Source organism: Leucopleurus acutus, assembly GCF_964270905.1.
Source record: "Leucopleurus acutus genome assembly, chromosome: 20".
NCBI classification, from domain to species: Eukaryota; Metazoa; Chordata; class Mammalia; order Artiodactyla; family Delphinidae; genus Leucopleurus; species Leucopleurus acutus.
This window is the reverse complement of record NC_139162.1, coordinates 1,765,865-1,778,648: the sequence shown is the minus strand read 5'-3', so window position 1 is coordinate 1,778,648 and position 12,784 is coordinate 1,765,865. Positions and strand designations below refer to the sequence as shown.

The 12,784-nt window shown below is 49.4% G+C and overlaps 1 protein-coding gene across 2 annotated transcripts in view; it reads left to right on the top strand.

Moving 5' to 3' along the window:
• The first annotated feature begins 9,566 nt into the window (after positions 1-9,566).
• The window catches only part of BANP (BTG3 associated nuclear protein), a 75,472-nt gene continuing 72,254 nt past the window's right edge, over positions 9,567-12,784 (top strand). The window contains exon 1 of one of the 2 annotated variants that reach the window (XM_082862281.1): positions 9,567-9,752. In XM_082862281.1, coding sequence (XP_082718407.1) covers positions 9,683-9,752 — 70 coding nt within the window. In that variant the 5' untranslated portion in view covers positions 9,567-9,682. The remainder of the gene's footprint in view (positions 9,753-12,784) is intronic. The other variant, XM_082862280.1, reaches the window with a different exon arrangement.

Sequence of the window (12,784 nt, the reverse complement as noted above, 5' to 3'; positions counted from 1 at the left end):
CATGCAGTAATAGATATGAGAACCCAGTTGTTTTCCAGTAAGTCTGACATTAAAGAGATTTGTCAAAATGCAAAACTGTGTCTCTTCTTGCTAAGATTTTACTGCTGTTGTTTCGGAAACTCTAGTAGTTATTTTTAAAAAATTAATTAACTAATTTGTTTTTATTTTTGGCTGTGTTGGGTCTTCGTTGCTGCAGGCGGGCTTTCTCTAGTTGTGGCGAGCTGGGGCTACTCTTCCTTGCAGTGTGTGGGCTTCTCATTGTAGTGGCTTCTCTTGTTGTGGAGCACGTGGCACGGGCTTTAGTAGTTGCGGCACGCGGACTCAGTAGCTGTGGCTAGCGGGCTGTGGACGTGAAGCTGGTGCCAGAGGCGGGGCGGTGGCTGGGGCACCGTCCCATCCCCATCTGGTGGGACGGGGATGCTGTTGGGCCTGGGTGCTGGCGGTTCCCACTGTCTCCTGCGCGATTGCTCTCCGAGACTTGTCTTCAGGGTCTTCTGTCCCTTGTACTCATTGGGGCCGCTCCTGCGCCTCCGAGGACTGTCTTCAGTCCGTGTATTTGGCATCTGTGAAGGGAGGTCAGCCTGGCATGGCCTACTCCCGAGGCCCCTCCACGGTGAGCTAGGCATGCCCCCGCTTCCACCCATGACGTCACGGCACCTGGGCCGCGTCTCTTCACACGGCTCGCCTGCAGGGATCTGACGGCTGGGAAGTAGTTCTGATAGAGCAGAGTCGGAGGTCACACAGTGGCTGTAGTGTGCGCCTCCCAGGGACAGCCTCCTGCAGACAGGTTCAGTGGGGCGCTTGTTCAAGGGCTGATGGGAGAAACAGCTCTGTGCAGAGTGTCTGCCCTAAAAACCCCATATGTTGTGACATCCCTAATGAGATGACCCGTGTGATGTCGTTCGGTGGTGACTGAGAAAATCCCAGGGTGGGCACACGGGGCTTTGCCTGGTTACGTCTGCTGAAGTTCAGTCGTGTGCTCGATTACAGTGGCTTTTCTTTTTTTCCCGTTTCAGTGGCCTTGTGGTTTTATTTTACAGGTGTCCGAAATATTTAAAAATGAGCAAAATTAAAACTAAATGTGCAGTTCTGTGTTTTTTTTATTTCAACGCTTCTTTTTAATAGAGAAAAATAACATATTTACATAGTTCTGTGTTTCTGCTGATGAACAGCTGCTCGTGTCTGTTGCTCACAACCCCTGAGCAGCTTGTATTTTCACTGTTAAACCTAACATGTCATTTGCATGAAGTTCACAGTTGTAAGCTAAACAGATTTGTGACTTAATTGTGGTACAGTCCTTACTGAAATCAAAACACAGATGTAGAGAACTCTGCCGCCCTTCCTGCACGCTTTGTCAGCAGATGTGCGGCCCTTCATAGTTCTGTCCTGGGGGGTGACTCTCCCTTGGGCTCTCCCGCTAGACCCACGGCATGGACGTGCACGGTGTGCCAGGCCCCAAGCCAAACAGCGAGCAAGATGGTGAGAGTTCCGGCCCAGTGGAGCTCGTCTTCCAGCAGGGGAGACAGATGCTAAACAAGATGGGTGTTTAGCCTGTGTCGTAGGTTAGATATAAGGGCTTTGTGATAAAGCAGGAAAGGGCAGCAGGGACGTGGGTGCTGGTGGTGGGTGTGACGGGTGAGGAGTGGCTGGCCGAGGGGCAGGTGGACTTAGGAGGGTGAGGGCTGAGCTGGTGTGTGCCTGCCCAGCTGGGGCGGCCTCCTTAGACGGTGGACTGAGGAGCCACACAGGGAGCCTGAGGGGCGCGGAGAGAGGCTGGCTGGTGCTGGGCGCCAGGCACGCACCTTGAATGATTGGGGAACCTTCAACGGGCTTTGAGCAGACAGTGATGCTGAGATGGGCTTTAACATGATCCCATAGCTTTTAAACATTGGCAGTAATTCTGGGGCAAAGGCAGAGCAGGGAGACCCAGGTGGGGGCCAGTGCGTGGGTCCAGATGTGCAACGACAAGGCCAGAGTGGGGACAGCGGGAGATTCTGCCTATAGGTCGGATGAGAGAGGAGAACCAAGGCCCAAAGGTTCTGGCCTGAGCACCTGGGGTGGGAAGTCTGGAGGTGTCGGCTGGTTGTGGAGAGGCACGAGTTCAGTTTGGATTCCTTCACTTTGAGACTAGACACTCAGGGGAAGTGGCCTGGAGGCCGGTTGTCACGTAGATCTGGAGTTCCTGGGAGAGGTCGGAGGTGAAGTGGATTGTGAGCCGTCAGCAGATAGATGGTACTTCAGTGTGGATGAGAAGCGGTCCAGCGCTGAGCCGCAGCGAGAGGGGATAGTCTGACCCATGGTCCAGGAGAAGGGGCACTGCAGGGCAGGGCACGGCAGGGCGTACCTGCGCGAGTGGTCGTGGCTGTGGACGCTCACATGCTGTAGGCTGGGAGGTGGATTGAAGTCAGGATTGAAGAAGGCTCCCTAATTTTTATCCAGATTTGATGTGCTTGGCCTCATCCGTGTACTTATTGCTCTGTTTTAGAAAAACAATATCAATAATAATAAGCACAATAAGTGATATGTACTTATAGAAAGTTCAACAGTCCAGGGGCTTCCCTGGTGGCGCAGTGGTTAAGAATCCACCTGCCAATGCAGGGGACACGGGTTCAAGCCCTGGTCCGGGAAGATCCCACGTGCCGCAGGGCAACTAAGCCCATGCAGCACAGCTACTGAGCCTGCGCTCTAGAGCCCGCGAGCCACAACTACTGAAGCCCGTGTGCCTAGAGCCTGTGCTGCGCAACAAGAGAAGTCATTGCAGTGAGAAGCCCACACTCCCCAATGAAGAGTAGCCCTGCTCGCCGCAACTAGAGGAAGCCTGCACACAGCAACGAAGACCCAACGCAGCCAAAGCTCAGCAGTCCAGAAGGATAAAGGATGAAGGTCAGGTTGTTTTATCTGTACCTTTTCCCTCCTGTGTCACCTTGGTTCAGTGTGTATCGTTCCAGAGCATCTCGTGTGCATTTGCATACACGGACATGTGACTGCACACGGACACGTGACTACACGTACATGCAATTTTCCTCTCATACGCCTTTCTGTTAGTATTGTGTTCTGGAGACCTTTCCATTCACATGAGTGACTGCGGTGTCTCAGGTCATTTACTTTACCAGTCCCCTGAGGCTGAGCACTCGGGTGGTTGATCTGGGTCGGTGGGCTCTTTTTCCGCCGGCACCCTGGAAGGCACTCTCTTCACAGGCTTGTAGTCGTTGCTGTTTAGAGACATCATTGAACAGTAATCGCAGTCCAGCTCCTTTACGATATTAAGACTGGACTGTCTCCAGGATTTCTGAGAAATGGCGAATTTCATTTGCCAAACTGGCATCCACATGCATCGTTCTGTTCTAGTTTTCTTGGGCTTGTTGCCCTAATTTTTTCTGTTCAAACGTTCACTGTTAGCAGAATTTTAAATGACTCTTTATCCTGGCAGTAGAGTCATTTTGAGTAAACAGCTTAGATAATTGTGTGGTGTCCTCATTTGGAAGAGGGTAGGATTCAGGATTTTATGGTGAGCTCGGAGTATTTTCTTAAGTCACTCACGGAGCTTTCAGAAATCAGGAAAAGCTTAAGTTGGGCACCTGAGAACTTTCCACCAGCCATTTGTGAGAGACAGGTATTTAACCTGGGACGTGTGGCCCGTGGCTCATGGGGTGAGTCACGGAGGTTAGGCCTGGCTGCATGCTGCAGATTCCAAAATGTGTTGTTTTTAGAGCAGGTGGTTGGTGATTTTCCTTTGGTATAAAGGAAGTCCGAGGCAGGCAGTCCAGGAGGCCAGCAGCAGGAGGGCGAGAAGGCGGAAGGGTCCAGGAGCTGCCCCGCACTGCGTCTGCGCTCACACCCCATTGGCCAGAGTGGGTCACGTGGCCACGGTGTGCTGCAGCAGCGGCTGTGCTGTCTGGTGGCCCCGTGCCCTGTGACTTCGGATTCTTGTAACACTGAGCATCAGGGAGAGCAGGTACTGGGGTAGGCAGCCAGCAGTCTCTGGTAATTATGAGGCGCTGAAACTTGGCAGGACTGTGTCTGTGCTTTTTTCCTGGAAAAGGATCTGTAATTTTTTAAAAAGTAGATCCTGAAAGCAGTGTGTGACCCTAAAACATTTTAAATCCATCAATTCAAAGGTGGGTGGGGTGGTATTATCTAACTGAGGGCCACTGCCTTCATGAAGGAGTCCACTGTACCCCTTTAATAATCCTTGCTTTGGTTCTTAGTTTGGAAAAAAGACCGAGTCATGGCCCTAGTGGCTTTGGTCTTTGTACCAACCACAGTTAATCTGCTCAGAGGTCACCTTCAGAGGACCCAGGTTTAGAATAACCCCGGTAAGGCCTGCTGGGCCCTCCCAGCTGTAGGTCCTGCCTGCCTCTGAGTCCTGGGGCTGCGGGTGAGGCTGAACGGGTGCCAGGGCTGAGAGTCGTACTGCATGTGAGGGAGGTCGGAGGTGAGGATTTCCTCACGGTGGACGCCTCAATATTTAGTTGTCTGACCATTTTTAAAAAGTATTTTTACTTCTGAAAAGCTGATAAATGTACATGATAAAAAGAAGGCAAATATAATTTCCTTTCATCTTTGTGCCCCAGGGATAGTGTGTGCATGTCTAGCATTTTTTTTTTTTTTTTAAAGTGTGTTGTACACATTCTGCCCCATTTTTGTTCACGTAATACTGCATCTCGGGAGTCGTTCCTTAGAGAGCTCTGACTGGTCCTTCTAGACCAGCAGTCCCCAGCCTTTTCGGCACCAGGGACCGGTTTCATGGAAGACAAAGTTTTGCACAGATGGTGGGGGGAATGGCTCAGGCGGTAATGTGCGTGATGGGGGGCCATGGGGAGCGGCAGGTGAAGGTTCACTCGCTCGCCCGCCACGTACCTCCTGCTGTGCGGCCCGGTTCCTGACAGGCCACGGACTGGTATCAGTCCGTGGCCTGGGGGTTGGGGACCCCTGTTCTAGACTGTTGCTAGTCTCTCATTGTTCAGCTGTGCCAGACTTGTTTTTTTAAAACAGCATTCAGGTTGCATCATCCATTCTTTTGCTGCTAAAAGCAATGCCTTGGTTGTTTTGTTTCTCTGGTGGGTAGATATTTGCACAAACGTGTGACTCTCTGTGCTGGGAGGATTCCTTGGTGGGAGGGTCAGGGCCGGGCAGCAGCACTTTGATGCCTGTTGCCTATTGGTCTTCAGAGCTAAGCCCCCATCAAACGTGCACAAGAGTGCCCACGTCCTGACAGGCCTCTAGCACGCCTGTCACACTGAGCGGCTGGTTGAAATTTGCATTGAGAGGTCGTGTCTTCTCGTGCTTAAAAGCTTTGCGACTTTTTTCCCTGTGAATTTACTCTCATTCTTATCCTCCTTTTGATTAGCTTTATTGGTCTTTTTTCTGTTGCTGTGAAAGAAGGAAATTAGCTCTTTGGTGCATGTGTAACAAGTCTTTTCCACTTTGTTTGAATTTTGCCTTAAGAAAAACCTTTTTATTAAATACAATACAAATAGAGAAAATCATAGTTTTGCCTGTTTGTTGTTGTCATTGAAGTCTCCTTTAATTTATAGGGGCCTTTTTGACACCGTCCCTCACCCCCCACCCCCCCCACCCCCCCCACCCCCGTTTAATGAATTTAAAAATATTTCTCTTTCAGCCCATGGACGTGGTTGCCCTTGTTGAAGGTCATTTTTTCCCACCTTTTGCCAGGAGGAGCATCTTTGAGTTGGTTTCTGAGTCCTTTTGGTACAGCCCTGATGTCTTTGATTGCTTCCCTACATCTGGGATGACAAGATGTTATCTTGCATATTCCTTGCCTCAGATGTGGAATTAGCCATTTCTCCAGGAAGCCCTCATCTCTTGGTGAGAGGCGGTATTTCACAGTGTAGGCTGTAGGGAGGCACGCTGCTACTGGATTCAGCTCCTGGATTCTGCACGCACGCCTGAGTTAATATGTCCAATTCCAATACATGCCTGGAGTCAGATCCGCAGCCCCGAGACCTCTTCTGCCCGACCTCTGGATCTGCTTGTCAGGACATCGGGAGTGACAGAATTGGAATATCCTGTAGATCCTCATTTGCGCGTGGAAAATTCTCGGAGGGAGTTCCCACGCCACCACCCAGTGTGATTGTTAAAATTGTTAAAGTTTGTTTTGTGTGTACTCTCCCAATTTTTCTCCCCGTTTCTAAGCAGGTAAATTGTATCTCCGTTGCCAGAGCATAGAGCCGCTGCAGACTGCTTTCTCCTTTAGTCTCAGTTCTCCATGTAAACGTAGGCTGCTCACCACTGACCAGCTCATGTGTTGTCTCTCCAAGTGACCTTGGTTTTCTGAATCTTGTTTTCCAGCAGTTTCTTCAGGAAGGGTTTCTGGGAGCGCTGTTCTCTGAGTGCTGTGTGTTGGCACGAGTTGCTGCCTGTGTACCTGAAGCTCACTTAGTCTGGGTGTAAAGGCTCCCGTTACTTTCCTCGAGTGTCTTTTGTGTGTGAGTCTCCCTTCTTCTGCTGTAGTTGGATAACCTGCCCTGCCCCCCACCATTTTAAGGTGTCCAGTATTTTTGTCTAGATGTCTAAAATAACTTTTTTTCTTTAAATAATTTTACTAGAATGTGTCTTGGTATTGGTTGTTCTGCCTGCCCTGCCCCAGGTTTATGGTGTGTCTTTTTCATAAGTAGTTTCAAATGTTTTCTCCTCATTTCTGAAGAGTTTTTTCAGATTTGCTTGTAGTATTCCATTTCATCGCTTTCCTTTGGTTTTCTTTGTAGAGTCCCCTATCAAACATATGTTGCATCCTCTTTGCTTGTCGGCTACTTTTTCTTCAACTTTTTCCTTTCATTTCTTTTTTTTTAAATAAATTTATTTATTTTATTTTATTTATTTTTGGCTGCATTGTGTCTTCATTGCTGCACGCGGCCTTTCTCTAGTTGCGGCGAGCAGGGGCTGCTCTTCGTTGCGGTGCGCAGGCTTCTCATTGCGGTGGCTTCTCTTGTTGCGGAGCACGGGCTCTAGGCACGTGGGCTTCAGTAGTTGTGGCTTGCAGGCTCAGTAGTTGTGGCTCACAGGCTCTAGAGCGCAAGCTCAGTAGTTGTGGTACATGGGCTTAGTTGCTCCGCGGCATGTGGAATCTTCCCGGACCAGAGCTCGAACCTGCGTCCCCTGAATTGGCAGGCGGATTCTTAACCGCTGTGCCACCAGGGAAGCCCCCATTTTGTTTTTCTTACGGTGTAATTTATTGTATTTACTTGCTCTTGGATTCCTTCTAGTTTAGCCTTCATTTCCAAAATTATTTTCCTTTTATTTCTAATCTTTTCTGAGTTTCCCCCCCTCATTTCTGAGTTTTTCTAATGCTGGTTTATGGTTAGTGATACCTTATATAATTTCTTTCATGAGTATTAGTTTGTGTTGAAATATTAAGGTAGAGTTTTCATCTCTTAGGGACATGTCTTTCTAGCATACTTTAACTGTCTGTAGTGATGCTACTTTGCTCCTATTCACTTTTAAAATATATCACCTTGGCATGAGATTTGACCTCAATATTTTCTTTTGTTAATTTTCTGTGGAATTGATTTTCCTGGATATATGGAAGGAAGGCTAGATTTAGAATAGTTTTTCTAATTTCCGTGTCCTAGAGCTCTATTTTCTGTTGTTTTTAGAAAGTTGTAAAACATGTGGTAGCTGTTTTTTTGTGCTCTCCTGGCTGTTCTCCTCTCCCCCCCGTAATTAGAGTCTCATTCTCCCTGTCCTGTATGCTTCGTATTCTATTCTAGTCATTTCTTTCCAGTGTATTTAGCGCAGGAGGGAGCTTTGGATGAGTAGTCTTTGAGCGTCCGTGGCCCAGAATGTTGGCCTGTGGCCGTTCCGCAGCTGCCCTGGCGTTTGTCTGCCCCCAGTGGTGCTCACCTCCTGGGTTCAGCCACTGTTCCCAAGCAGGCCCGTTTTTTCCTTCTCGCTGACCCCTGCTTCCTCCTTGCTGCACCCTTGAGGACCTCGTGCTGTCAGTGGTTTGTCCACTCGCTCATGCTCTGGGGCTCTTCAGGAAACACCCGATCTCTCAGCTTGTTACAGACCCTGACCTGGGTTTGCTGTCCTCATTTGAGAGATTAAAAATCTCTGTCACTGCCACCCCTCCCCAGCTGGACTTCTAAAGGGCTCGCGGCAGTGCCTCTGCGGCCCCCCCCCCCAGTTGTTTGTCTGTCACTGCCACCCCTCCCCAGCTGGACTTCTGAAGGGCTTGGCAGTGCCTCTGCGGTCCCCCCCCAGTTGTTTGTCTGTCACTGCCACCCCTCCCCAGCTGGACTTCTGAAGGGCTCACCCAGTTGTTTGTCATGGGCGTCTGCTCTGGAAGGGACGTTTGGTGCTTTCGTGCTTTCCTCAGTCTCGCGTGAGGTGCCTAAATGGCGGTGACACACCTTGGCCATTTGATGGACTGCACCTACATGAAGGTGTTGCGTTCGTTTTGTGAAGGGAAATTGAAGGGAGGAGCTCGGCTCCTTCTGCAAATGGCTGTCCCTAAGAAATCCTGGCGCTGCTACCGTGTAAGCTGTAGAATTTAAATCTGGCTTTATAGGATTTACGAACACGTGTGGAACCTGCGAATTTAATTTTATGCCTTTGGAACTTAGCCATTTAAAGGAGCTGTCAGTAGACTCCTGATTGAGGCTAGGTGATCTGAAACTCTTAATTCAGCTGCCCTGCGTGGGCATGGTGGGGGTGGGCACGTGCGGGGCAGGCGCTGTGCTGTAGAGTTGGGTGCCCGCTGTCCGCCCTCAGGGAACGTGCAGTCCAGTTGGGGAAGATACATTACTTCTTTCATAAATACTTGTTTATAGGTAATTAAAATATAAAGTGTAGAATGATAAAAGTGTTATGGTGGCATTGATTCCTGATCTCCAGGCATCCTGTCTGCAAGTACTGCATTTAGACTGCTGTGTTGATGGGTCCTATTTGGAGTGACGTGGCCTCATTTCTGTCTTGGAGAAGGTGTGTCTAGGCCTAATCAGAGCGTTTGAGGATCAGGAAGAAAGGAACGCACTGTGTTGCAGATGTGGTACCATCTCGGCGGTGGCAGGGTGGTGGCGGACAGGCCCCGGGCTGGGGCAGGGGGCCGGTGCTGGGCTCAGTCCTCCCAGGAGCTGCCGCTCTCTGCCTGCTTGAGGGGAGGGCGCCGCGAGGAGTGGAAATGGGGCGAGGGGACAGCCTTGGCGGAAGGGTCCTTTTGGGTAAAATTCGGGAGGTATGTTTTCAGTGCTCTCCGGGGTGTGGTGTGTCTAGTGGATCTGAGAGCCGGCAGGGGCAGGCGAGGGACAGGACGTGTTCCGTGGGCAAGAAGGGGACCCGGGGACGTCTGGCTTGGGGTGACGCGTTCTAGCTGTCTTAGGAAGGTGACTTAGGAGGCGGTGTGGGAATGGACTGGCGAGGTGGGGACTAGTCTGGTGCTGAAGGACAGAGGCAGCGAGAAATGTTTGGGGGCCATTTCTCAGTTCTCAAAGGACACTAACCTTTTGGTGGTTTGGGGCAAGAAGAACCCTATATTTAAAAAACCCACAGGCTTCTGGTGTCCTCTTGGATACAGAACGTGGCTAGCAGTTTCCAGCATTTCAAGGTCAGGATCGTTCATCTCCCTCTCCGCTATCCTGGCTTTTGTTTTTAGGTGACAGAAACCCCGTGCCTGGTGAGTCTGATTCCTGCCCATTGACCGGCCACTCTCCTCTCGTCCTGGATGATGTCAGAACAGGACCTGGCGGATGTGGTGCAGATCGCCGTGGAGGAGCTGAGTCCCGACCACCCAGGTACACAGCGCGGGCAGTAGGGAGCTGGCGCTCCCCCGAGTCTGTGAAAGCCCAAAGTGCTTCCACAAGTTTCCTCTCCCTTCAGTAAAGCAAGAGAAAAAGCGGTGCGTGCCCCGCATGAAAAACCCGGACCAGAGCGCGTGAGCTCTGCCAGCCCCATGCCCACCCCGGTGGTCCCTCCGCCTCCCCTCGGCCCACCTGTGCACCACACGTGGCTGTCCAGCCTCGGCCCCTCTTCCTGCCCTGCCCCCAGCTCCCCTGACTCCCCTTTAAAGCCCCCTGTGGTCACATCTGGGCCTCTTCCGCTGCTGTGGACAGTCTGCCCTGCACGTGGGCACCTGCGAGGTGTTCCATGCACGCTGCTCCCTCCTTCATCCACCTCTTCCCTGGGGACGCTGTTAACATCGTTAACACTGTTTTTCTTTTAAGTACACCCTGCTACAAAGGTCCTTGCTGCGTACTGCAGCAAATACTTTCGTAGGGTAAGTTCCCAGAAGCTGAACTGCTGTGTATGTTCAGAGTTTTGGTAAGACACACTTTATCCGATTATTCTGTAAGGTGACTTTCCTGCCCTTTTGCCAGGGCTGGTAATTCTCCTTAGTCACGTTAAAGGCACCCATCTACTTTGGAACCTTAACTAGATATTAGACACGTTATAAGGGAAACCCTAAATTTCAAGAACTTCATCTTGAACTACTTCACCTATGAAATACTTTGTCAGCACTTTATTTTGTAAAAAGATTTCTTAGGGTCCTCCTTTTTTTTTTTCGTAAAGTTTTATATTTCTGTTAAGTTTCAAATAACAAGCATATACAATTAAATCACATAGTGTTTTGGTTGTCTGGTTATTCTTTCTGGAATAGTAGAGTTGAAATGCTAACTTTTTTCCCCACAGAAAAGAGAATTTTCAGAAATCTCATAAGAAAGTATGACGATGTCTATCTTGTGTGATCTCTTTGCTGTGTTAGTTGAGAAAGCTTCACTGGGAAATTAGTTATATATGGAAGGGTGGGTAGCACGTGATTTGGGGATTAAACAAGCAGCCACAAAGAGATTGGGGCACCCTTTCACGAATGCTATTCTTTAGTCAGTTTTTGTCATCTTGCCTCTGAGTTGTTTATGAGAAGCACTGTCACCTGGTAACTGGCAAGATCAAGACCTGCCAGATCCTTGAGCCAAGTCAGGGTGTCTGAATGTAGCTGTTTAACCCCAGTTTTCTCTGTGAAAGTGAACCAGTTTGTTTAGAGCGAGAATGTGAAGACTTGACCTCATTTAGCACCACACCTCAGAAACCAGTGAACTAGAAAACACGCAGCGCTGTCACTGTACATCACAGTTTTAAAAACAGCTGTTCATATTTTGGTGGGTGGATGACCGTTTCTTTAGAAAACACTCACACTGCAATGCTGTAGAAGAAAAATATTCCAGTTATATAAATTTTAAGCATTTTTAGAACTATTAACATTCTGACAGTTTACTTCCCAATTAAATTCTCTCTCTGTAGATTACAGTCCAAGGAAGGGTTAGAGAAGTCACTTCTGATCCTGGTGGTGTTCCATGTGGGTTCCTTAGCTAACTGGGAAGTATAGCTGTGGCTGTGTAGTGAACACCTACTGTGTGCAGGGCTCCCTGAGGCTTCCGTAGACAGGAGGCCTGCCATCTCTGGCCCCAGAGGGCTCCCCCAACACCGGCAAGCACTGTGCTGCATCCCACACGATTGTCCTGAGTGGATTTAAGATTGAGATGATTTTTTTCCTCATTTCTGAAATGTGAACTTTGTAAAACTTAAACCGTATATAGTCAAGCAAGTAGAAGAAATAGAAGTTTCCCATAATCCTAGTGATAGAACTGCTTTTAAATTGTTGGCATGTACGTCCTTCCGTTTTTTTCTGATTTCCATTTAAAATCAAAATGCTTAGGTTCTTGTGACTTTGCACGCACTCACCACATGGCTGCAGTCTCTTTGCCCATCTGCACACACGTACGATTGTAAATTTCATCGGGCCTGTCATTGCAGGTGATCGTGATGGCTTTAAAATGAACACTGAGTTCTTTTGTCTAATTTTAAAAGTAATGCATGCAGAATGATAAAAAACAAAGTAAGAAAGGACCAAGAAGAAAGTAAACTAGCAGCCCCGCGGCCCGTAGAAAGTGAGCGCCGGAACCCAGGTGTGTGCCCCTGTCCCCGCCACGGGCTGTGTCTCCTTTCCCTCATCTGCTCTGCTGCCCTTTGCTTACAGCCTGAGGTGCTTCGCTCTGCCAAGGGCTCGGAGTCTCCTTCCTGTAGTTACAGGAAACCAGCTGTGTGACCCTGGTCAAGTCGCTTAACCTCTCTGGACTGGATTTCAGCAAGTTAAAAGGATCAGACTAGCGGTTGCCGGAGTCTCCCCGTCCTCCCAGTCCTTTCTTAATTACCAGCGTCCAGTGGGAGTAGGTAGGCTTCGATGAAGGTTCTGAGAACCTGTGTTTTGCACTTGTAGCCACGGATTTTTCCTTTTTTACCTTAATGACAATTCATTCCCACACATTTTATGGAGGTGTTTGAGGTGTGGAGACACAGTGTACTATGCAGGGCCCTCTGGTAAGCAGGATGCTTCTGGCATCGTTGGCCCGTGGCTGGTTTCTGTGAGGTAGAGCTTTGGGTGACAACTTAGCTCTGGAAACCAGCTTACTGGTCTCGCCTGGGACCCCTGAACGGTTCACGTTAGAGTCGCAGGTCTGTTCAGCGTCTTTACATTTTAGAGTTTTGCGACGAATCACCTGGCACGTACAGGTGTAAAGGCACCGGATTTGGGACCATGTGGTGCTGGCCTTGAACTTGGGCCAAGTTGCTCATCCGTGGAGAAGCCCTGAAGACCCCTTGGAAGGTGCTGGTGGGAGGCCTTGATTTCAGCCACACTGGCCGGGGAAACAGCTTTCCCTGTAACTTAGCGTGTTACGTTGGAGACAAGTTTGATGATTAGCACCTCAGAAAATGTAATATTCAGAGAGTGGCTTTGATTTTGGAATGAGGTGGCCGGCTGACAAGACTT